The 26220-nt window shown below is 33.6% G+C and overlaps 1 protein-coding gene across 3 annotated transcripts in view; it reads right to left on the reverse strand.

Moving 5' to 3' along the window:
* The window catches only part of FSTL5 (follistatin like 5), a 333504-nt gene that overhangs the window by 224575 nt on the left and 82709 nt on the right, over nt 1–26220 (reverse strand). For all 3 annotated transcript variants that reach the window (XM_066996114.1, XM_048076153.2, XM_048076152.2), the window contains exon 3: nt 12888–12921. In XM_066996114.1, the coding sequence (XP_066852215.1) occupies nt 12888–12921 (34 nt within the window). The remainder of the gene's footprint in view (nt 1–12887; nt 12922–26220) is intronic.

Below are 26220 nucleotides of genomic sequence, written 5' to 3' on the forward strand. Positions count from 1 at the left end.
TCCACTGGCTTCCTTTGTATTCATGACCTGATTCACACATCCAATGTAAAGGTTACAAGAGCTCAAACGTCCTGAGTCAAACAGCAGAGAAAAATTAAGTTACAAATCACAATGCTGGTTCATTGTCCAGACTCTTCTCTCTTATTTTGAGCACAGGGGACAAAGAAGTGGCCAGATCTCTTTCTCAGTATCTCAAAACCCTTCTCTGGTTGCTCTGATCTCCAGCTCCTTCTTCTACACATCATCTTGGATGACAGAGGCAAACTCAAACTGTCCGGTCAAAATGATATTTAGCAGACGGGTATTCATTTCAAAAACAACTTGAAAATGTTTCCTTGCTTTGCTAGATGACAACAGGATACCGTTAGCCCCCATTTTTGTGCTAATTAAAACCCAACTTTCCTATCTCAGCTTAATTGACGACTTCAGAAAATTTTTATGCAAAGTCACCCTACTGGCAAGTAGCTTCATAAGGTCATATGGCCCTCTGTGTCACTGGCATTTGGAAAGCAAGAGCAGGTCTGTGAACTGAAACAGTTTGAACAGAGCTGCAAATTTTTAAGTGACTGATCTCTATCCATTATTTTCCAAAGCATAAGGGAGCAATTTGGTAAATGAATTGCCCTGATACTTTCATGGATCTTTGAAAATGATTTTTTTTTTCTGTTTTATAAAAGCTTTCAGAATGACATGGTCTGTCTTAAGTCCCTGTCTGCAGCCAAAATCCTGCACACCTTCAGACTGACTACAGTCAGTCAGGCTCAACATATATGTGCAAGACTCTGCCCAAACTGAAAACATTTTGACTCTATGGCCTGCAAAACAAAATTACACAACATTAAAAATTGCTCATTGCTCAAAATAGGTTTTTTTTTATTATAATTACATTGATTAGATAACTGTTAGACCACCTAAAAATCAACAATCTGTCACACTACTATCTGCAGGCAAACTAATGTATCTCAATAGCCAGTGTGATTCAAGAGTTCTTAATAAAGCAATAAAAAAAAAATGCCATGAACATAGCTGCTCTGTGTACACTTAATATTCTATGAATAAATGTGTTTTTCCATATTTTCCTTCAACTTGTCCTTCCAGTGCCCTAGCTGAAATTAAAGAACATCAAATTCTAAGCCTGTTTAACTTAGAATAGCAAAGAATTAAACCTAATAATGAAATAACTCCATACAGTGTTGTCTTTGAATCATTAGAGGATTTGCAGATAGTATCTTGTGAATGCAAACAAGATAATCATACAAGCACAGATACCAAATAGCCCTTTTTCCAAACACTAGCGGGCATGCATATTCAACAAAATGCAAATATTGACTTTTCTGATAGCAACTAGATCAGATTGCTAAAGTGTCTGATGGGACCCTGTAATCCCAGCGTGAGAAACAGTACTGACCTTCACGCTCTGTATGGTTAGTATGTAGCTTACTTGCATTTATGATTCCCCTAACCTCTAAGCATTTTCCGCAATTGGAAGAATAAAGTAGACGTGTGGAAAAGGGCAGTCTGAGTCAGTACAAAAAGCCTGAAAGAAAGTAAACAGGCTTCATGTCTCATAATATCTCTCTAGAGATGCATGGAAAGGAAGAAATGCCATTTGCAATTGACTGCTTATAAAGATAAGTGAGCATATAAAAAGACTCTTTTTTTCTTAATAAGCAAGAAAAGAGTGTCGTAAGAGGTCACACACCTGCATGTTCAGCAATCAATGTCTAGCACGTATGTTAGAATATACAGGCACATTAGAAATGTTAATGATTTAAAGAGCATTGATCCAGACTGAGTGTACACAGCCATGTAGATAGTCACTTTCTGAGTAACACACTTCACCAAAACTAAAAAAAAAAATAAATTAACAAACCAAGCTTTAAATGAGAAACCTCTATACTACCAGATACTTTAGCTAATATGTTTTAATCTTGAACTAATTTACATTTCAAAATCTTTCCTAGTCCAACACTTCAAATTGAAACAGAAATAAAGAAATGGATGGAAAAAGCCTCAAGATTTTCTGCTATTTTTATTACGCTTGCAGTAAATGACATAATACCTTCAAAAGCACAGTAATGGTTCAAGTCCTTATTGTGAACAAGTGGGAGTCTAAATTCACTCTTCATGCTAATTCCCTGCTAAATTTGCAAAAAAACAGCAAAGCTAAAAACCTAAAACCCAAACCACCATCTATTTATGGCTTAGTTCTGACATTCTGTGTGTTTATGTCATTGAACATATACACACACATACCTTCTATAAATTTGTTCATACGTATTCATAAAGAAACATATTGAACAGCCCTAGAAAGACTGTTTAAGGAACATAAATACATTCTCTTTAGATTTTATGATGCTGTATGACTTCTGCAAATCTAATTTCACTAATCATACTTACAACTCTGCATGCTGCTTTTATTTTGAGACATCAGTGACAATTATAAATAGTAACAAGATTTTTCAGTGTTTCTGAGGGAAGAAGGTCAGGTTACTGCTAATTAGATCAGAGTGCAAGCTGCATAAATGATCCTTTGGGCATAGAAATTATGATAACAGAATATTATTTTATTGTTTTTTTCCCCATTTGTAGTGCATTTTTAGTGTGCAATTATCCTTAAAGCTACAAAAACACAGCTTTCACATTTTATGGGGAAGAATCAATGTGTGCTAATTGGAACCTCGGCACCATACAAATGGGATTTTTCTATGTCTTTCTATTTGCTAAAATTCTTTATTCGTCTCTTCCTCCTGAGAGCCTTCATTCAATCAGTTCTATGCAGGATTTTATAAAGCTAAGGAAAATGCTTGCCTGAATATTCTGAGATTTATTTATTTTAGAACCATAATAAAACTTTTTCATAAATTTCTATTCAAGCAACGCCATCACTGATTTTTATGGTGTTTAAAGAGAATAAAAACATCAAGATTTGACTGATTATTGGTAGTGGGCCAGTATTCACAATTGTATCTGTGTTCTTTGTGTATAATTTGAATTGAAAGTAATTTGAACCTTATTACCGCAAGCTTTTGCATTGAGACTCCGCCAGTATGGTGATCTAAGCCTATACTTAAACTAAGTCTAGACAGGAAGCCAACTGCTAGAAAAATAAGAGATTTTAGCCAGTGGACAGCATGGGTAACTAGATTCTGTATGCTACAAAGTCCAGCAAGCATGAAGAGAAGAAAGCCTCGTACTACATTTGATTACAGAAAACATTGCTTATAGCATAGTATTTAGATGTGTAATCATTTTTGTCAATTTTTTTAGATTATTTAACCAAGGACCAACCAGGACTTTGTCAGTCATGGGTCTGCTTTTTAACTCATCCCCATGCAACACAATTCTAGGAGGTGTACGGACAAAAATCTGTCCTAGGCTGGCAATGCTGATAAAGTTTTTGATCAATAACTGATGCCTAAACTGCCAAATGTCTCCACTTGTAGCTCTGCAGGTCAAAAGTGACAATTTGTTGCCATTCACATAACACATGGCTCTTCTTTCAGTATTTGAGCTAAATAAAATTTGGTAAGGCTTGCTCTTGACTTCCTCTTATCCTGCAAAGTCCATTCCTCCTTGGACTCTAAAACTGAAGACTGTGTGTCCTATGACTACAACAAAAGCTAGAAGTGATTTCAAATACTTGATCTCTAAAAGCTTTGGAGGTTCAAAGGCATATCCTACCCTTGGGGTAGGTTGTGTTTTGAAGCCCTACACATGAGAAAACAAAATAACCAAAATAGCCTGTTCTCTCCTGAGAATACAGCTTACTTTCTGTATAATCATAAAAAATATGAATGGCTGGTATGAAAAAATGGAAAGTTTGTTTCTACAAAAGAGAGCAGAGGTGGGAAAGAAACACGTAACTTTGTCTTCCATTCTCTTAGGCAAAACAAGCTAAGTTTTCACATACAAAACACTGATCACTGCAGTAGCCCTTCTCTGTATCTATTCAAGATTAAATTTAGCCTGAAATATGAACTTTCAGACATGGATACAGTATGTTAGCTGATGTTTAAATACTGTCATATAAAATATGTTCTATTATTCTTCTATCTCTGAAAGTTACTCTAGTTCCTTGAAATTTGTCTCATCTTCAATATAAACCTGAAAATCATTCAATTATTTCAGCAATGTATACAGATCTATAACTTAGTATCTCCACTACCCACTTCTTGTCAAAGCATTGTTTTCCTTCAAACTATGCTGTGATTTTTTTTAATATGAATTCAAGACAACAACAAATACTGTTTTTCCTTTTTTTGACAATATCTAACTCATATTTACTTTTTAACAAACTTTTAAAAAGATATTCTCAAAAATGCCCAGAATTCTGACGATTAGGATAGAAAGATGGATAGAAAGGAGAAAAGGATAGATTGATTTATTAAATATGTATGCAACTGCATAATCAGAGGTGCTCCATCTTTTTCTACTAATTGCTTACATAGCTTTTGTAAATTGTAAACAATTTTTAGTTTGACTAGAGAGAATTAAATGTTAAGGTATAAATTACTTATCCAGTGTTTTAATTAAATTAAACTTTAAATAGTTTAACTGCCTCTAGTTTTAATCTGTGGAATATCTATGGCTAGCCAACATCTACATGGTCCAAAAAGTACATCTTCACAAGATAAAATTGCCTCATTTAAAGCCCATTAATGTCCCTTTGTACTGAAATTATTTTCTTAGGAAGTTGTGTATAAATGGTAACCAGTTACAGTGCAGATTTTCTGGGGAAGAGAATTGCTGGCTCCCTCACAACATGCCTTAGTTTTCAAAAAAAATTAACACAGTAGAGCTGTTTTAAGTTCTGAATATGGCCTATACCTGTAATATTAAGAGTTATGTTAATTTGTGTAATACCCATGGGATTTTGCTTATTTTTATAGCAGCGTACTAGATCATTAGCTATCTGCCTATCTGATACTTTACTATCTGTACAGTAGATGTATCAGTAGATGCCCATACAACTAACATTTTTCCTGAAGATACCAATGTTCTTCACAGTGGGAATAATTACAGAGAACATTTTTTCATATTTCTGCTATGGGGACAATACAGCAGGATACTGTTGCTGTTCATCTGGGAAGAAAACACTATTTCTTTTAATAAGATTCTTGGAAGTACTTCTGTATTGAGACAAAGGGAAAGGGGAAGAAAGCAACAAAGTTACAGTAAGTCTTGTAACTCTAGATTTGTAGAGGTTTATTTTTAAAATTTAGAACTGTTTAGTTTACAGCTGGTGTATCTATGGAATTAGCTGTTCAGGTACTTGAGGAACTATTTAAAATGTAAGGATTAAAAATTAAAAGGAATTTATAAAAGAAACCTATTTTTACCTTTGTAAATTGAAAACTGGAAAGACATTTGATCGACAGCAACCTCTGGTTTGGATCTTTTCAGAAAATGGTCTAATAATTACCCACATGTAAACCACTAGCTAAAATAAATGCATTCATTCCTTGCAAAGTCTCCTTAGAAACACTAGACTTTCAAGCATAATCAAAACAGGCAGCTGGGTCCACCCTTTATGATAATGTGTCATGCAGCTTTATTAATCTGACCTTTGAAAACAAATGAGAAATTTAATACTGCCCCACCATAATTGTTAGTGGCAGACATTTTAGCAGTCTTTAATTTGCACTTCACTTTAATATCTGCTTCCAGTTATGATGTAAACATTAACAGTATCTGACACTGTTAATCGTGTTCTAGTGTCTGAAGCAGTGGCAAAAGAGTGTGCTTGGGGTAAACTGGAACATGACCTTAATGGATAATGAAATGCAATAACCCTTGCTCTGCAAAGAATAAAACAAAAAATGAATTCTATAATTGTTTCAACTGGCATCTGAGTAATATACAGTGCTGCACTTATGGGGTAGGCCTGAAGAGGGGGGAGGAAATCATATTCACCACACTCCTATTTCAAGGTTACATGAGTCCTGATTGTCCTTTAAATTGACTGCAAGAGATAGGCGATATAAAAAAAAATACGTTCCCAATATAATGGATAGCACTCTAAGGAATTCATGATGAAAACAAAAAGTAATTCTGTTTTTTTAGATGATATGAGTAAGGAAATTTCTCCTGTTTAACATAAATCTGTTGTGTTTTTTTCCTGCACAACTGTTCTTAAAAGAGAAATTTTATGGTCTATAAACTGCACAGAAAAACAATCTGCAAGTTATGTTGATAGCTATTAAACTTGTGTTATAAGTATACAATAAAAAAGTGGCATTGTACTTGAATTAAAAAGAAAAACAAACAGCTATTTACAGGTGTGTACACAATGTAGAACAATGTAAATTAAAAACATTTCCGTAATAACAGTATGTTATTTTTGAGTATTATGTTCTCCTCTTGGACTTGACTTTTTCTGTAAGGACAACCATTCCTCTCTTTTAAACACTCCAGTATGAACAGTCTAATAGGACTATTGTCAATATTGTTTTTTAAGTCTACATCTAAAAATGCATGCTTATATAGCCTTTAAAGATGCAGGTGGATTTTTAAAAGGATCTGTTTATCTTTTTCAGTAACATAAATATTATAGACTCCTTTCTCTTCAGTAACAAGGTATCATAGCAGACTATTTTAGATAAACTCCTACTAAGATTACTCTCAGATGTTCTGATAAAGCAAGGATTACATAAGAGGAATAATAACAAATAATAAAGTTGCTTTCCCCAAAATTATAACATTGACTCTTTCACTATTACATTATATACATTATTATATTAAATACATATATATATATACACACATACACATATATGTAATGTTGTACATTATATATTTTGTATTTTCTTCTTTACAAGGATGGTAAGGTTCCGCAAAGAAGCGGGATAGACAGAAGAGGTGGGTAGCATTTTAAAGCATCGTACCTGAACACATCAAAGCCAGGAGAGCTCTCAGCTTCATGGGCATCAGTCCCTTTTACATTCTTAGACTTTTGCTGTTAGTGTAATCAAATGAGTATTCACTACATATGAACAACTTGACATGCATCCCCTGCAAACACTGCACTAATGTTTTATTATGAATAGTACAGAATCCAAGAATACTTTCTCACTGCACTGCATTCTCTCTGAATTTAGTACAGGTCTTCAGTGCTCAAGAGCTACTTCAAAATCCTTCAGAAGCCAATTGTGGTTTGTACACCTCTTTCAAGGAGAAAGAGGAAAAGTAAAGATACTATTTTTTGACAATAAATATACTTTAGACCATTTCTTCCTTAAAGGGAAACCCAGACTGGGATTAAGCACGTAAAAGAAACTTAATATATGCAGTTGCAAAGCTTTTAGCAGAAATTTTAAGTTTACAAAATCAATATCAATAATAATTACAGAATAGACTAATATAAAGAAAATAATGTTTTGTTCATTTTCTCTCCTTAGCCTACCAGTAACAGCACAAGAAACTCTCCAAAACATTTTCAATAGTGTTAAAATTAATCAGTAGCTACTTTTACATGGAAGCATCTAAACAAAAATTACAAGAAAAAAAAAATCAGTGTTCATCAAACTGTACCTCTATGTTTGAGTAACTTTTCTAAAACTAGTAGATCCTTAATAGGAATGAATCTATGTTCCACTGAGTATTCAAGACTTTTTTCCTTCCTGGTGTTCAATCAATTTTAAAAAAAAAAAAAAAAAAGGAAGAAAAAAAGACAAGAATATTGCATTAGCTCAAAACTGGAATTCAACTTCATCAATTAATCATTTAACATAAATAGGAAAACCTAACAAAGTTGTATAATAAAGCACAAACTTTGCTCTTAACGTATGCTTTCAAGATCTGAGTAATTATGGTGTTTTCAAAGATATTATCTGGATTTATACTGACTCAGATGAGAAGACAGTAAAAAGTTGAAAAGTAGAAGAAAATCAGCACTTCATGAAGTTTTATGATTGCATAATTTTACTGAAAATAATGGAATTCTGTTGTCAAAAACATATTGAACTGACACCTGACCCACACTTTTTACTATCTCAACATGAGTTTCAGGACTGGTAAAAAAAATAAAACAGTGAGATTAATTATTACATTAAAATTATTTTCACAGGTAGAATTTTGTTTCTTTTCAATGTGTTTCATAGCCCAACTGAACTGATTCAGACCATTATAAAGAGTGCTATGACAAAGATTAATCACGCGAAAGCAATTCCATAAGAAAGAAAGATATATATATATATATTTAATTCAGTCAATAGCACTGAGTCTGTCATGTAAGAGAGGAATGGAGAATTTTCTGAACAGAAAACGGAGCTGCCTTTCTTATGGCAATTCTTAAGAGTCAACAGAGATTTGTGTTTGACCTGATTAGGCACTGGAGGAGAATGGAATAGGATAAACGGGACAGTCTTGGCTATACTGAATTCAAAGAATCCTCAGACCACCTCTTAAAAGTTTATTCATTCAGGTAAGTTGGAACATAATGATAAAATATTAGAAAAAATATTTAGCAGCTGCATTCCAATGGAAAGAACAGTCTTGGACATATATTTACTAACTTGCCTGCTGTTACACATACTCTCTAAAATACTATAAATTTTTATGATACATTCTGGTCTACCAGAGAAGGATTGCTCCAGTGTAACAAATGAAAACATGAATCAATTCAGTCCAGGAGGACTGCAGTTCAGATTCTCACCATACTCATATAACACAAGTCTGTTGAAATATGAATTTAGAATAGTGTGATCAAGCAGACATAATGAGTCACTGGATACATTAGAGAAAGTAATGAAGTGGATTTTTTGCCAGAGTTAATTGGTTTAACATGACATAAGATGCTGATGCCATATATTCTCATCAGAACATACACAGCTCTCTTCAGTATCAAAAACAATACCAGACAGCCATATTGCAGGATAGACATAACAGTCTGCTCACCCGCTGGCATTTGAAAGCATCTTGAGATAATTTGTCACTTTTAAAAGCTATTGATTTAATTAAGGTCTTACCGATTTTGTCCCTTAAATTCTTTCAGTTTTGAACATTATTAAGCTTTTTCTCACTCCTCCTTATCTAACTTTTATCTGGGTATAGAAAAAGACTATTATACCCATCTGGAAACCCACAAGCGTGCAGGTGTGTTACCTTTTTAAGGAGCAAAAGGCAAGTAAGATGGGCAAGTGATGCTCGTATGGTGTTTATTTTTAGTAGCTTAAGATGATAAAAGGAACAGATGTTTGTTAATGGTATCAGAAAAGCCTGGCAATATGTTCATAATAATAATTACATTTTTGAAATCAATCTGTGAGTCAACAATTTCACATTCCTACTACAAAGGTTAGCATAAAGTTAGAAGGATTAAATACAACTAGAAACTTGGGTTGCAATTAAAATGTGGTCAGTCAATGTTCTCCTGTTTAGTTTTGGATTTTAATGATGTTCAAAACTCAGATCAATAGTAGCTTGCAAAAATGTGAACAGTATTCTGTTCAGTCAGACTCTAAAGTGTCATTAAAATAAACTACAGCCATACAAGTAAATATCATACAAATTATTTACTTGCATATATCATAGAATGATAGAATGGTTTGGGTTGGATGGGACCTTAAAGGATTATCTATTTTCAATCCCCTTACCATGATCATTTGGAAATGTTATGAAAAGTGTTTGTTTTCCAAATCTTTGCTGAAACAATTTATACACCTTTCGGTAACAGTTCTAAAAAAAAGATGCTAAAATAAATAGGCAAAGCTAGACAAGTTGTGTCAAGTATCATTATCACTGTTCAATATCAGAAAAATTATGGCCTTACTCTCACTCTCAGCCTAATTTCAAAACTGTTTTTTGTTGTTGTTGTTGTTTGGTGGGTTTTTTTTGTTTTTTGTTTTTTTTTGTTTGTTTTTTGGGGGGGTTATTAACGTATGCTAAATAAGAAAGCATGATTTAAGTGTTGAAGATTTGAATGTGTAAACAGGTTATACGGACCACATTCTTTTTATATCTACACCTCGCGTGTTAAGTATGTAAACATATTTTAAGATTACACTTTTGTTTTACTGTATCTATGCATATAAATTTATATACTTTAAAATAGTATATTTTATATTCATATTAAATGCATGGTTAGAGAACCTTTTTTTATGTTTTAGCACCAACCTTTTTCACACTATTGTTATTTTTATATATGTACCTAATTAAATAGAAGGCCTGTGTTACAAAACTCAATTTGTATTTTACACTGGTGATAACCATTTTCATACAGAAAAACACTCAAAAGTATAAGAAATTTTGCCATCATATAGTGAAATTGTAAAATAGTAGAACTGTATTATTTTATGTAAAAGTGGCGTTTTTTTTTTTCTTAAAAAGTGTACAGAAATTTCTATTATACATTAAATGAAACAAGCAAAAGAATATCACAGATCAGAGAGAGGTGGGATTAGTGTCAGAACAGGGCATGTTCGAGTACTGGCTTCTATTTTGGTGTGATTGACTTAGTGGTTGACAGCAGAAGTAACAGATGGGAAAAACAAGTGGGTCAGAAAAATGTCAGGACAAAATCCAAACACTGCAAAACAATAACAGCATCATTAGTAAAATATAAATAGGAATCAGATGTATTTTACAGCAATAGATGAAGTAAAATGAAAAATTATTAGGCATTTATAATATGTGAAAAGCTAAGGAATGGTGCCAGTTACTAATGTCTTAATTCTGCTGCAATGTTCTCATCTTATAAAAATACAATCCTGAAGAAGTACTAAATAAAAATTAGATACTGAAACACTAATACCAATGGAAGTTATGAGGCACTCCCAGAGCCTCCAGGGTTTCATTTGGCTGGCCTGTTTAACATGAACTTGTAATTGTCCTCTGAATCAAGATGATGACATCGGGTTTGAAAGTTTCAAACGATTTAAGGATCTGAAGAAAACATTTTGTCCCTTTATCATATATGGTAGCTGCAAAATGCAGAGAGTGTAAGTAATACAGTTGCAACTCTGTCCTGAGAATCGCGGAAAAAAATTACCTGCCTCACAAGAACAAGTGCAGAACACAACACAACATAATCAGGTACTGCACAGGTAGTACAGTAGTGAAGGAAAGACAGGTGGTCATTGACAATACAGCAACATTTATGAAAAAATATTACTTTAGCCCTATTTCATCCAAACAAACCAGTATTTTAAACAGAAAAAAAAATCTTATATACCATAATTGACAAGTAAAATAAAAATACTTTTTTGAAAATTTGCAAATGACATGGAAAAACAACCACATGGAAACACAGAAGAAATTTAAAGAATATAAAAAGAGAAGGCCAAAAAAGGAAAAATAAATAAAAAACATACCATAAACAAACACATGTGTAGAACAGTGGAATATTTTTTCCAAAACCACTGAAATCTTCTAAGATCTTGAATTGTCAGCTTAAGTATGCACAGCATGCAGGAAGTTCAGTAGATTAAAAATTTCCTCAAGAGATGTTACAGATATAATCACAACAAATTTTGTGCATCTGAGTACCAATTTCACTGCCCGTTTAGAGATAATGGATATCTCCCTTTAAGTAGTTAAATGATTTGCTTTGGCTGTAGTTGCCAGCAATATTTTATAAGCCTTTGAAAACTTTATTTGGTTAGTTAACTAAACTAACAGCTAATGCATATGGTGAACACTCCTAACCAGCTCACTAGCTTGTTCCTACTTTTAATTGTTCTTCACTGCATAATGACTACACACCTAGCTACAGTGGGGGGAAAAAAGGATCTAAAAGCGTAACACAACTTTGAAAGCATACATGCCCATAACAAATGCCTGATTTCAGTATCTTTGTAAGTAAAGATTTAAAAGTTTACTACCTCTATAAAATTAAATATTCACGAATCTCTCATTTCTGTACTGTCTTTCATATTATGTAAATTATATCATCATGAACAATGCAATTATACTGACACAACTCCACACAACCAACAGATTTAGCTTGCCTTTAGATGCCCGTGTATAGCCTTAGTTTGAGGGAGAGCAAGGAAATTGAGAGTAATGAGTACTGTGGCTAATAAATAAGTGAATTAAGAACAGCTAACACAGGTGGTAAGATTAAGCATTGCTTCCTTAGGTAATACAAAAGGTGTAGGTTTGTCACTTAACTCCATCCTCTCTAAGTAGCCATTAAATGGTATTCTTTCCTCTTTTACCTTCCATTGTTTTTCTTTTCAAAGTACCTACAATAGCCTGCATCTACAGTATTAAGACAACTATCTCTGCCTGTAATGGCAATTTCACCTTTCATTGCTTGATTAACAAACTAAATAAAAAGATTTGGGTATTCTCTCTCATAAAAGTTTTACACTAGAAAAAAAGCATGAAATACACAATTTGTGTTTTGGAACTCTCTATTTTCTTGATAAAAGGCTGTTTCTATAACCTAGATATTCTATTTCACATACTTTTTAACCAGTGGCACAGAATAAGGTGCAGTGAAAGTATAAACAACTGTATGCAAAAAAACAGTACTTTTGCAAGGTATCCTGCTAAGGACATAATTAATTTATGAGTAAATTGTAATCACATCCAATTACAAATTTACTGCATAGCAAGATAAAGTGATTGTATTGATGCTTCACTAAAGTATAATAATATTCTGTAGTTTAGTTCACAAACTTAGTGAGAAGATGCAGTTCACCCCATACAGAGTACAGCAGTCAGTCTTGCTCATCTCGAGCAAAGACTTCAAAAAAAGTAGCTTAGATATGTACATTTTATCCCCCCCTTTCCTGGATATATTTTTGTCATTTCAAATACCAAATACTCAGCAAACAATCTGTCCATCTGTCCAGGTACATAAATAGATTTTTACCAACAATGAATGTTAGATTTGTGATAATTACAAGAATCAACACATTTTGAAAATAATTAGTACTTACCTTTACTTCTTGAGCCCTCCTGATTCTTTTCCTGCTGCAATTAAAAGTAGAAATATGTATTATTTTCAGTATTAATTACCACATAAATCATAGACACACGGATTCAAAAGAAGCTTAGTCTAGTTCCTCCTCCTTCCTGTTCTGAGAAGAAGTCAATTATGCTGCATAAAGTTTCCTATACCACGTGTTTTTAAAGTCCCCTACAATTTTTCACACCTTTTTTCCACAATGACAGTGATTAAGCACCAGAACATGACCCAGAAGAGGTCATGCAATCTCTGCCACCTTATGTCTATCTTGGGAGATGTTTAAAATTCAACTGACCAAAACTCTCTACAATGTGATGCTACTTTGAAATTAGATCGGCTTTAATCAACCGGACTAGGTAACCATCAAGGTGACCACCAGCCTAAAGTACAAGACTTCCATGAGATAAGGAGGGAGGACCAGAACCTTGCAATCCCTGGATCAGAGCTTAACTCTCTTCAAAATTTTCAAAAGTTTCATCCCAGATGAAACAGACTGAATCTCCTCAACTACAAATAAATTTCTCTCCCCCTCTTCCAGCCCTTCTCCTGTTTTTCCCTGCTTGCTTGCAACCCAGTGAACATAGAATACATTTCATCTTTAAAGCAAACCAAAGTAGTCCTCTCTTGGTTCAGTTGTCTTCCAAGTCTTCCCTTCCTATTTTTTAACATTTAAAAATGTGTTGTCTAAAGGATTCCAATATTCCAATTTAGACCTTTCTAAAACCAAGGACTTTTTAAATTACATCATCTCTGTAACTGCATCAGCAACATATAACATATACTGACATATTTCAAAATAACATTTCCCTTCCAAAAAGAGTATGCCACATCTTATTCATAGTCAGCAAGTTTTTCACTATGATCCCCTTAGTTCTTCACTATGTAACCTACCAATTGTTTCCTACACCACTGGATGCTCCTACCTGGACGATGCTGTTTTTAATCTTAAAGATATCAGCACTACCTCTCAGGCTGACCCACTTGTCTCTAGTTCAGGTCAGAATATTTGGCTTACCTAAGTCAATTCTAGCTCTGCTTCCTTACCCTGAAAATCTCTGAATCCCTCCCCTATGAGTGTAAGAAAATAGATTTTCCCATCAACCTTAAACATGTTACCAGGATTTTAGTCTCATAGATGGTGAATATTTATAGAATAAATATGTTAATAAAGAATTATTAACATGGCTTTAACCATGTTAAATGTGTTGACTTACTTCCACCATGCTTTGTTAGCAAAATTGCATCAAATATTCTTAAAAAACATTTGTTTCAAAATTATTAGCACAAAATAAAAGTTTTAAATGGCTGAAATTTATCATTTTACTATTTTAAACCAAAAATGAGGTCTAGGTTATATTTTGTTCAAAACACACAAGCATTTCCAGCCTCACACTTCCAACAAATATACATTCTGATATTTTTTTTCCAAAAACTTCTAAGCTTTTGTAATTTAATTGCACAACAATTCTTAAACAAGTTTCTGAATAATGAAGCCCCACTGTTGCTGAAGGAATTTATTTTTTATATGAACACACATTTATTAAACAATACTTTCCAGTTATATTACTTTTTTCACATACTAAAATATGGAATTAAATTCCATTTGAAAAATAATGGTATATTTAAATAGAAAACTTTAAGTGGTATGCTTATTAAATGCTCTACTTTCCATACCTCTAACAGTATGACCATGTCTTGCTGAAGAACCCAAGTTCCTTTCTTAGTATTATTAGTAAAAACTCATCCATAAGAAACAAAGAAACAAGTAAAATACACATTGAGAAAAACAAGAAACTTTCAAAGAGTCAGTGATTTCATTTACTAAAAGACTCGCTCTGAATACTCTGAAACTACAACCCAAGTTGACAGCTCTTTTGTTTATTTGTTTTGATTTTATTTCACTATTTGACACACATCCCATTGGTTTCCTGGCAACCAGCACAGACTTTTTCCTCATTCAACCGGTAACTGCTACCATATCATGTGCTCCTAATCTAACTTAGGAGTATTTTATGTTATGACCGACAAGTTATTTCTTCAGAAATGCTGAAGTCTGTATACATATTTCATATTTTCCAGTTAACATGAGAAATTTTCTTTAGTAGTGCACCTGCGTGTAACTGCACGTACTCACTGAACACTCTCAAGTCACCTGCACGAGAGAATGCAGCTGATGGGAGTGGTTACCTGCATTATAGGAGGAGGTAACATGGCTATAATGAGAAAGTACTGACATTAAATGGTTGCTGAACACTGACAAGAGTAAAGTCTGACAGCCTGGAAACTGCAGGCCTGGGAACTCGGCCTTTGGCCTAACGACTCAGCTGAGGAACCAGGGCCATCCTTGAAGTACAGCTGGACACCAGAGAACCAGAGGCATCCTGAACGTACCATTGATAAAGACAAAATAAGAAACAAAAGAATATATCACCTGAGACAGTAAAAAATAGCCTGGGAAAGAGGAAGCTGGCCTGAAAAAGTGGGTATCGACACGAGAAGTTTTTGTTTACAAAAAAGGAAAATATTGAACATTATCATCTATTGGCTGTCTTAGGATAAAGACCAACATTAACAGTATCTATTAGTTACCTGAAGTGATGATGTCCTACACCCTCTTACATCTCAGTGATACAAAAAGGGCCTGATTTTTACCAAAAATAGAGACTCCCTCTCTGAGAAACTTCCTGTGCTGCATGTGCTCCTTTCTCTCTATTGTGTTGTGGTTTTGTTTTTTTCGTTTTTTTTTTTTCTCCTCCTTAAACAGGCTGAAGCTTTGCTGGAACATTGGGTTAACTCTGTGATGCTTCAGTGTAAACTCTGCAGTGGGTGGTCAGTCTCCTCTGAGATTAGTTTTAGACCCTGTAAGGTTGGTCCCTCTGAGATCAGTTTTCACTAGACCCCTGTGAGGTTGGAATGGGCTAGACCTCTCTTCTGGGATCAGTCTGATACATTTGGTACCAGTGTCTTTATGAATATGTATATATGCATATAATATCTATAATATAGATAAGTATAACCTGTCATATGTATATTTGCTGTTATAGCATCAATAAGTTTGCAATCTGTAAGTATATTCAGTGCCATAGTATTTTGATAGGTTTGTTGAACCTAAAATACTAATCTATATTTGCTTCCGTATTACTTATTTTTACTACATCTAATTGCCTTCCTACTATTTCTAATCACTGCTACCACTAATTAGTGCTATTCCCTCAATATCTATGTCTGATATATTTGCTTCCTGTAGTAGCTTGTTATCTATACACATGCTTGCCTTATTAATCATAGTATGCTTGCTGGTGCTGATTTTGTGGTAAAATAAAATCTTTAGAAATAAAACTTCTGTGTCTTTTGTGTATTATGAAATCCTATGACCTCACTGTTGCTATACATATATATCCATAGGCCAGGTTAACTCCCCCCGCCTTTGGATCATGACAAGAGTAAACAGAACTTGTTGCATATCATGATATTCAGTGTAAAAATACACTGAGCTAGTTGTCTCCAATGACATGAGAAAAAACTATGTGAACTTACTCAACGCAGCAATCTGTCCCCAAAAATTTCAAACTTCTCTTCTGCACAATAGTTGCTCAACATGTTATCCATTTTGTGTACTGCAAAGTATTCAAATATTTTCTGTTTTATAAATTCATGTCAGAAAAATGGCATTGGGAATAGGCTAAGTGCAAAACACTTTTACAGGTCTATTTCTATTATAGGATATATTTATTTTAAATATTTGAACAGAAAAAGTAGACATTTACTTATCCTATTGCTGCAATTTATGTGGTATCTTTAACACTCTATAAACTACTAATAACAAAATGAGTGTACTGACTACAATCCAGGCCTAACTGCATTGTTTTATTTGATCAATAAGCTCCAAAGATTTGTTGTTATGGTGCACATATCAACTTCTTTGAGTCTTCAATACGCCAATATTGTACAGATAAATCTAAGGAAAGATGTGAATACCTATAACAATGTAAATGTTTTTCTGGACTGTGTACTCACTTTTTTTTAAGAATTAAAAAAAGACTTTTTTATAAAAAAGACTTATAAAAAGACTTTTTTATATGAAATATCTTAAGACTTCTTTTACTCCATAAAAACAAGTTTCAGGGAAAGAAGGCTTTAGCTGGTAATGTCTTTCATTTTCTTTAAAGTCATAATTTTCTTAATATCATTATTTTCTTTTATTTCAGCTGAAGATTTTGGAGCAGCTTTGCATGGCATCATTTTCTCAAAAGACACAAATTTTAAGTGTAAGCTACCATTTAATCTACAAAGAAAACCTTTGCCAGCAGATCACAGAACAGCCTTGGTGCAGTATGCCTTCTGCCAGCAAGACCCTTGGTAGCAGCAAAGTGCATCCAGAAGAAAAGAGAAGACTGTAAGCCTAAAGTTATTTCAAGGTTAACCAGTGATTAGAGTGGGTAGAGCATCTCTGAATTGCGAAATTAACCCTCTGGCTAGCAAAAGCCTGTTACAATAAGAGCCTTTTCAACTGAAACATAGTGAAAAAATATAGAAGAAAAACTTATATTGAAGGTGCATAAAATACAGTTCTCTTTCTTATTATTAAAAGATATAAGTATATGGACTAATTTATGTAGAAAACCATAAAGAAGCAATGACTTATGTAATTGAATAAATGTTATAAGCACCTATAACTTAGGAAAATAAAGTTCAAATGCTCAGGGGAGCAGGAACTCTCCCTGGTTGAACAGAAAAACATGAGAGAAGTAAGCAAACAATTGCTTATAACAAAATAAATTTTCACTTGCATTTGGGCTACACATTAGTGATTATATTAGTGATTATCTACTGCTGTAAGTCACCTGTAAGCAGAACAAATTATCCAAGGATTTTTGATTTGCTTCAATGTACCAAAATAGTTTTGAACCTAGAAGTCTCAAACAAAATTAATCAAATTCCATGGCTTTGCATCATTTTGTGTTGCATCATATTGTAGCAGTCCGATGAAATGTATCAATGCAGAATATATTAGAACTGTAAAGAAGCCTTTCTGGTGTGTCCAACAAACTGAATTCAATGCAAACTTTTCAAAGCACAGTGGATAAAAGTGGAAAAAATATCAAATTTTCTGCTGTGTTTGTGAACTAAAGAAGATCATGGATGGCTGGCCCCACAGTTTGCTATTCTGGCAAATTATAATTTATAAGCTATTTGCAATATATATATCAAACTAGACTGTAAAAAAAAAAAGTTTTAAATATAAACAAAAAAAATCTCCTTTCCAAGTGTTATTTTCTCTGTCTCAAAACACAAAATAGCATCAATTTCTCTTCAAACATCTTGACATTATGACAATGAGCAATGTTACTGTTCAGAAATGACATTCTGTAAATAATTTTGTAATATTATCAAGTTTGATTTCAGATAAAGGGTTTTGTATTAGCAAGAAAGGGAGTAGAACAGGATAGTCAAAGGGACTCTCAATGAGCAGTGATTCAAAAGAAGGTACGCAGATGCTTACAAAAAAGACCAGAGCTGATCTGTACAGGTAGATAATGTTTTAGAACTAACAAAATACACCAGACCATTGTAGGAACAGTAGTTTTGTAGCCCTATTTAAGTATGCATTATGTTCATTTTGTTTGTTTTTCTCTTCCTGAAAGGAAAAGAGTAGGTATTTACAAACCACAGACGTTGCACATAGACACCGAATTCCAGTTAATTCTGTGTTCTTACAAATCAAACTACATACTACATCTAGAGCCTCACTCATTTGCCTGCCTGAGTTGTCTGCCTAGAGTGGGCTAGAAGATAAGTCTTATTTCTCTTTTGCAAAACTCAGGAGAAATCCTCTTTTCCCAATCTGCTGTATTTAAAAAGCAACTGCTGAATTAATGGAATTCTTACGATAAGCAAAGTGCTAATTAGTCTAAAGCATATAGGACTTCGTCCTTGTAATGCGACAAAAATTAAAATAATTTAATAAACATAAACCACTAATTACAGAAACTGATGAAAGAGGGAATGCAAACTTATTTGCTTAATTAACATTTTATAATGAAAATTTATCATTAGTCAGATCATAAAATGTAGTTAAAATGCAGAAAAATACTTGTGTGTTCATTACCTTTAATGATCATTCTGCAGTTGGGGATACTTTGCTACTATATATTAACTTTAAAGAAAAAAGCATTAAAGGAATAATTACTGTTACATATATTTCAGTGAGAGATATTACCAAAATAATACATTTTAGCATGCTGTTAAAACATGTACAAGCTAAGATAGTAGAACATCTACATATTAGCTTATATTAATACAACGGGTTATGAAATTCAAATTATAACGCACAGAAACTATTTATTTATGGATGAAATAATAGCTTCTGGTCACAGCAAGTAGAGAGCACGTGCACACAAAGCAATTTGGTAAAGTATTCTCAGAACCAGTTTGATCAACGACATTATGCTGAGCATTTGTATTTCAAAAAAATTCACAAAATCAGACTTTATCACATACTCTCAGCAACTGCAGTACAATTGCAATTCGAACTCAAAACACATGCAAAGTAGCAACAAGATTTGCATTTGTAAAGCTCTCCTGTCAAGTAGCAGTAAACAAGGCCTTGCCTCCATCTAGTACAGTAAGAATGAGCAAAACGTGACCCATTTTGCTGCTGCTCTTGTCAGAACATGACTTGTCAGAGAAAGCATGGTAATTTAATGTTTGCAACAGGATTCTTGTGCTGGTATTCTGCATACACAGCTCAATCCTGTTGGACATTGCTACCATTTATGGAAGCAAATTCTGGGAAAATATTATGTTACAGACTGTTCTTGGATCAGTTAACACATCATGTGAATGTATGATTGCATGAAAGAAGCAAAACACAGAGAGAGTTGACTAGGCAGAAATAAGGAAAAAAAAGCTCTTGAAGTTTTCACAGAATTATTGACATGCCCAGGATTAGTTAGCACTGAATAAAAGGAGTCTTACAGTAACCCTTAGAGGCCTATGGAGAACATTTGGTGAAGTCTTGAATAATGAACCCCTAATAAAAGGGACACAACAGTATTTGAGAAGCCTAGATGCTGAAGTGATGAAGTGCAAGATTTGTTTCATTAAACAAACAAATGAACCCCACAGAGATCAGGGTTGGGCAAATCTGTGAAATCTGATTTTTTTCTTGCTTTGCTGATTTAGATCCCTGATCAATATGAAGAACAGGTCTACAACACAGCAGTCCCTGGAAGAAGCTGTTCTTTGCATGCAGCAAATTACAACCCCTTAAAGCAAAGGGGCAGCAGAGAAGAAATAAAGATATGCAAAAGTTCCAAATCACCTTGTCCCTACCTGTATGTTTTTAAAGGAAACTATCTCAAGACCATGCTTCAGCAAAGCATACATTTTGTTCTGTCCATAGAAGCTCTGCAAAAAGGCTGATCCACAGTTTTTCTATTTAGGCATGTCTGACTGTGCATTAAAGCAAAGCTCATGGATGTCTTGGTAGTGCATATACTAGTCTTAAAGGCAGCCTTGGATCCTCTAAGACAGAGTAAACAAAACCTTGGTCCTTGAGGTGGAACAATTGCTTCAGGCTAAAGTCACAGTCTTAAGCTTAATGTTCTTCAGCAGCATTCATTAGCAACTGCATTGAAATAACTTCATGTTTATGGCACAGTAACATTGTATAAACCAAAAAGATTTGTGGAAAACTGATTACATTCTACAGAATAATACTTTTCAAAAAAAAAAAAGCAGAGAAACATAGAAGTATTTTAAAAGCAAAGATTCTTCAGGTGAGCTTACGTATGAAGGACTGATGATGACACATTTCCTAAAATTGCTGCCTGGTATAGAAAGACTTGCATGCAGCAAGCTACAGATAGCTCCCAAGAGCTAGGAGTTAGAGTTAGGCCCATACACCCCAATGACTACTGTAGTTGAAAAGAAGATGAGAAGTAGTTTTGATTTTTATCTTATCTTTAAATTCAAGACCCTCATTTAACTAAATCATTGCTTTTTAGTAGGATTCTGAAATGCTTTTCTATTATCGTTTTACTTTTGATAAAAGATCTTGTCCAAGAGTAATCTTAAGGATACTGTGGGCCCAATAAAACGGTAGGCAAAGGCCAAATAGTCTTTCCTCCACTTTACTGAAGCAGAAAATGGCCTGTTTTCAAAAGTGTGTGTTATTTTAACAGGGTAAAAAAAAAAAAAAAAAAGAATCTTCATGTTGACATTATGGATCAACTCTTCCATGGGCTGTTGCCCTTCTATACTCACACTGCTTTCATTAGAAGAGTTGTCCAAAACCAACTGGCCAAAGCTCTAAGCCAAATAGGAAAAAACTTCAAATGAACGTGTATAGAGGCTTGCTCTGGGTAAATTTTTTAGGCAGCTCACTTTTACAGAAATATGATGTAACTGTAATTTCTGGTTCTAGTATTATGACTTTATACCTCATTTTTTATGGCAGACCAAATCCAAATTAAATTCATAGACAGTTTCATGGAACATGGGAGGAAAAAAAAATGTTCTATTAATTTTAGATGTAGTGTTGTTCTTTTTATACTGCTTTAATCACTAAAATACCTAATGCATGGTTGAAGTAGTGAAGAGGTATATTGCATTGAAACTTACTGAATGCTATTACAACCAAAATGGCTTCTGTACAGAGGAATATATAAACCAATTTGTCTCATCAAATGCAGGCTACAACTTGCATGTAAGTGGGAGGTGCTATGCATGCTACATAAATGATGGTTATACAACAGTAGATTACGGTTGTGCTTATTTTTGCATTAAACTTTAAGTGCTCCAATAATCAATGTACAATTATGCTAGCCATACATGGCAATATAAGACTTTCTTTCAACCCACCAAGAAGGAAATGCGATAACACAGGAGAAGTTGATAAGGTGCCATAGATGAATAGTACAGAATCACAGAATGGTTGAGATTGTAAGGGACCATTGGAGTTCTACTGGTCCAACCCTCTTGCTCAATCACAGACACCTACAGCAGGTTGCTCAGGACCATGTCCTGGCAGACAAAAGATGGCTTTTGAAGATCTCCAAGGGCAGAGACTTCACAACCTTTCCAGGCAACCTATTCCCGTGCTCAGTTATCCACACAGAAAATAAGTGCTTTCTGACATTTAAACAGAACCTCTTATAGGCCAGTTTGTGTCCACTGCCTCATGTCTCATCACTGGGCAATGCTTCAAATAGCCTGGCTCAGTCCTCTTTGCACCCTCCCTTGAGGCATTTATAGGCAGTGATAAGATCTCACCTGAGCCTCCACTTTTTCAGATTGAACAGTCCCAATTCTTTCAGCCTCTCCTCATAGGAGAGGTGCTCCATTCCCCTATCTTTGTAGCCCGTATATATATACGTATCATAGAACATGAGAGGGAAAAAAAAGTTCTACTATATATACACACACACACTCTTGTCTTTCCTTGTATAAGCTAATAATATTCAGTGTATATATTTATTTCGGTATTATCTGAACACACTCTGGATTTGAGTAGACAAAGAGGAGGGAGAGAGATCTCCAAGAAGCAGTATTTTAGTATACTGAATTATCACCAGAAACTCTAAGAGACAGGATGGGTATTCCATTATCTTCCCCCACATCTGAGCTCCTAAAACTCCAGGTACTACCGTAATTACTGAAAAGTATTATATTTCCTTACAATATAGTGTTATTTTTCTCCAAAAATAAAAAATAAAAATGTGCAGATGGGTTTTCACTGCACAATTCCCAATGACATTAATGGAAGTAATTTGCCTAAAACACCTATTCGTTTTTTAAAATTTCAGAGATGGTTTTTAAGTGTAATTTTCTAAAGTGTAATTTTCTAAAAACCACATAATGTGTTGTTGCATTTTATTATTCAGCCTGTCTGAGGTTCATTCTGATCTTATCTTTCCTCTTTGCAGAATTCTGTCTAGATAAAAGAAAATCTGCAGGAAGAACGACAATTAGAGAGTATAGACATGTCAGCATCGACATCAATTACCTTCTTACAATCCAGGAATGCAAGTAATATTTAGTCTGAGGACATAATTATGGGTAAAACTGTAGTATATCTACCAGTATTGATTAAAACCAATGTGATGAGGATTTTCTAGTAATAATTTGTTTTTTCTACCATTCATCTTACAAGGACAGATAAGGTAGCATTACAAAGGAAAAGAGAAGTTCATGATAAGAATATTAATCAGCTGCATCTGTCCTTTTGTAAAGTGTTTAACTATATATTTCAGGAACACATTCATTTTACCAGAGATTTGATGAAAGGTTGATAAAAATGGGTACTTCATTACCCATTTATGAAACTAGAACGCAGAATTAAGATTTTTCTTCTTATTATTGAATCTTAGAAAAATTCAAGATAAGCTTAATATATGATTGTTGCATTTCAACTATTTTCTTCTAAAATGAAATATAAAGTAGAGCTATATATGCTACAAATATAGCAACAATTCATTACTGTCCCCCTACCGTGAAGTAGGCAATGTATTGTAAAGCTTTTAGTTATTTTCTCTTGGAGTTAGTGTTGATAGGAAGTAACTTTAAATATATATACACATACGCAGAGAGCTGCAATAATAATTCAGGAAACATCTGAAGTTCTAATCTAGTTGATAAGTGTGTATTTTTAATTATATTTACTTTTTTATTAAAAAAATAATAAATCTCCCCTGCCCCAAACCTATTACTGATACTAGCAGACGTGGCTAAAATACAATTTGTTTTTAATAATAGACTATAAATAATCTGTCTTACAAAGATTTCCTTGTATCAATTCAAAATTTCTGTCAGTTTCTCAGTCTTTTCATTATCCTCCATTTTACTGACTTTTTAATAGCAGCTGTTGTGTTTGTAAGATTTGCACTCAGAAATCTGCCAAGCTGCCAGACAGTTCCATGGTCAAACATGTGATCCTTCCTGGTAACTTCCATTTTGGCTACTAGCTTCTTTCGTAGTTTCTGAAAGATTGCATATAGTTAATCTAAACAGAGGAGGCTTGTTAACTCTGAACAGGATATTATCAAAATTATTACATGGAGAAAATAAATGAGTACCAAACAGAAGACTTTCATTGCATCCTATCTACTGAAGTACATATCAGGAAGCAGTCATTGGAAAGAGAGGACAGATGCATCAGAGAGATAAATCTGTTCTTTGGTTTATTATTAATAATGAACCATCAAGAGAAATGATTTGAAAATATTAAGGCATGAAATGTGTTTGAAGACTTGGTAATTTTTATTTCTATATTTTTTAATGGTATGCCTTACTCATGTTCCAGTTATAGCAGGAAGGAAATTACATAGAGATAAATGGGAGAACTTTACAAGGAAAACCAGATTAGTTAATGCAGTGGTTTCTCAGACCTTTAAAAATAAAATAAAATAGAATAAATCAATTGCAATGGGATTGGTCTTTCACAAGTTTTAGGATCAGTTTGCTGTACTACAGTAATTAAAATAAAACACTTTAAAGTTCTTGTTTATCCAGTAGAATTTTCTCATGTAAAAAGCAATGCTGAAAACCAAATGATTTAACACGAAAATAATGTTAGATAAACCAACAAAATTGAACATATTCTGTTAAAATAATGCAATATTAGTTATGTATTACTTGCATTGATGTACGAGTACAACATCTAGAAAAGAGTAATAGAAATTAATAGCATTCCCATGAACCACTCTAGAGAATGGAAGATTGTGCTGATGCCTCAGAAAAGTGGTAGGTCTTATTTCTCCTCTGAAATTACACTTTAAACTATAGGTTGTTCATTCGAGGTTACAAACCCATAATTATAGGTTATGCATTAAACAAATGACTGATAATTTTGTTTTGGTTTGTTTTCATGGGAAGAGGTGAAGTATAAGGAACAAGCTTGTTAAATTTTTATCATTTTAAATTAATTTTTTTTTTTTTACTATGTCCTTAGTAGGAGAGTTCAAGTGCAAAGCAAGTTTTTTGATAGAATTAACAATGAACGTTAAACAGATGTGATTGGTATCATGTGATGGTTAAAGAAATATTTAATGCTGCTATACTTAATTCAGGAAATATGAACAGTCTGTACTGATATTTAACAAGCTACATTAAATGCAAACTTCGAAATACTGAAGAGCTAAAGAGACAGTTCAAGTGAAACAATTATCACTTGCTCATTTCCTGGGTCACTTTCAACAAGGTCAAATAGTAACATTTTTTAATTATTAAAGTTTGTGAGATCTTTGTTTTAAATTTTATATTTAAGGCTTTAACTTTCTATGTTCTTAAAAGTATCTAAGCATAGCCATATCAATGCATAACAATCAAAGTACGCATAATTAAGACATCTTTTAATTAAGGTCTCATTAGACTCTCCATTTTCTTTGTGTGTCAGGCCGGAATAGAGCTACAAAAACCATTAAAGTTTTTAACGGGCACATTAACATTCATCCTCATTATTTGAAAGCCAAATAAAACCACTGTGGAATTTGTTTGTTTTTAATGAAAATCAAGTCTGAAACTGAAAAATATCAAATTCTCCTATTTTTTGGTTGAAAGGAATTGAGCATGGTGATGGATGTAGTACTCATCCAATAACAGTTATCATGGAAGAAGTTTTGAGAAACAAATAGAATGCCCTGATTTTGAACTACGTAAGTGATCCCAACAGTAAATACAAAAGGGAAAAAACAGTAAAAATAACATGTCATGCGTATAGTAATCTAGGCAGAACTGGAAGCATCCCAGCATAAGCACAGCCTACTTGAGTAACAGTAGTCCACAGGGTAAGAGGACAGAAGCTTATGAGATATTTTTTAATTGATACTTTGGTTTGTGAAAAGACGGAGCTAAGTCACAGACTGAGTTTTGCAGTTACAAATCTCACAAAGGAAAGACTGCTGAAGAAAACTCAATCAAATATAAACATAGTATATCTAAACATATACTTGTTTCTTCCTGTGTTTCCTTTGCAAAGCCTTCAAATGAAAAATTTAAAGCCAATCTGGAAAATAAATGCTGAAGAATTATCTTACATATTGTAATGAGAAATACTTTTACTGCAAGATAATAAAAGCCGTATTTCACATGAAGTGCAGATGGATTGCTTAACCTGAATTTCTTGGTAGCATGAGATCGGAACAATTCATACGGCAAAAAAACAGTATCATTTCATCACCTATGAATTTATCCAAAATATAGCAGATTTGTGCTCATGTTGCACATAGTTTCTCGGAAAAATTTTTATAGTTCAAGACCACTACGATGGTTAAACTGATCAAAGAGTTGGATCTGAATATATA

Source organism: Anser cygnoides, chromosome 4 (genome assembly GCF_040182565.1).
Source record: "Anser cygnoides isolate HZ-2024a breed goose chromosome 4, Taihu_goose_T2T_genome, whole genome shotgun sequence".
Taxonomy (NCBI): domain Eukaryota; kingdom Metazoa; phylum Chordata; class Aves; order Anseriformes; family Anatidae; genus Anser; species Anser cygnoides.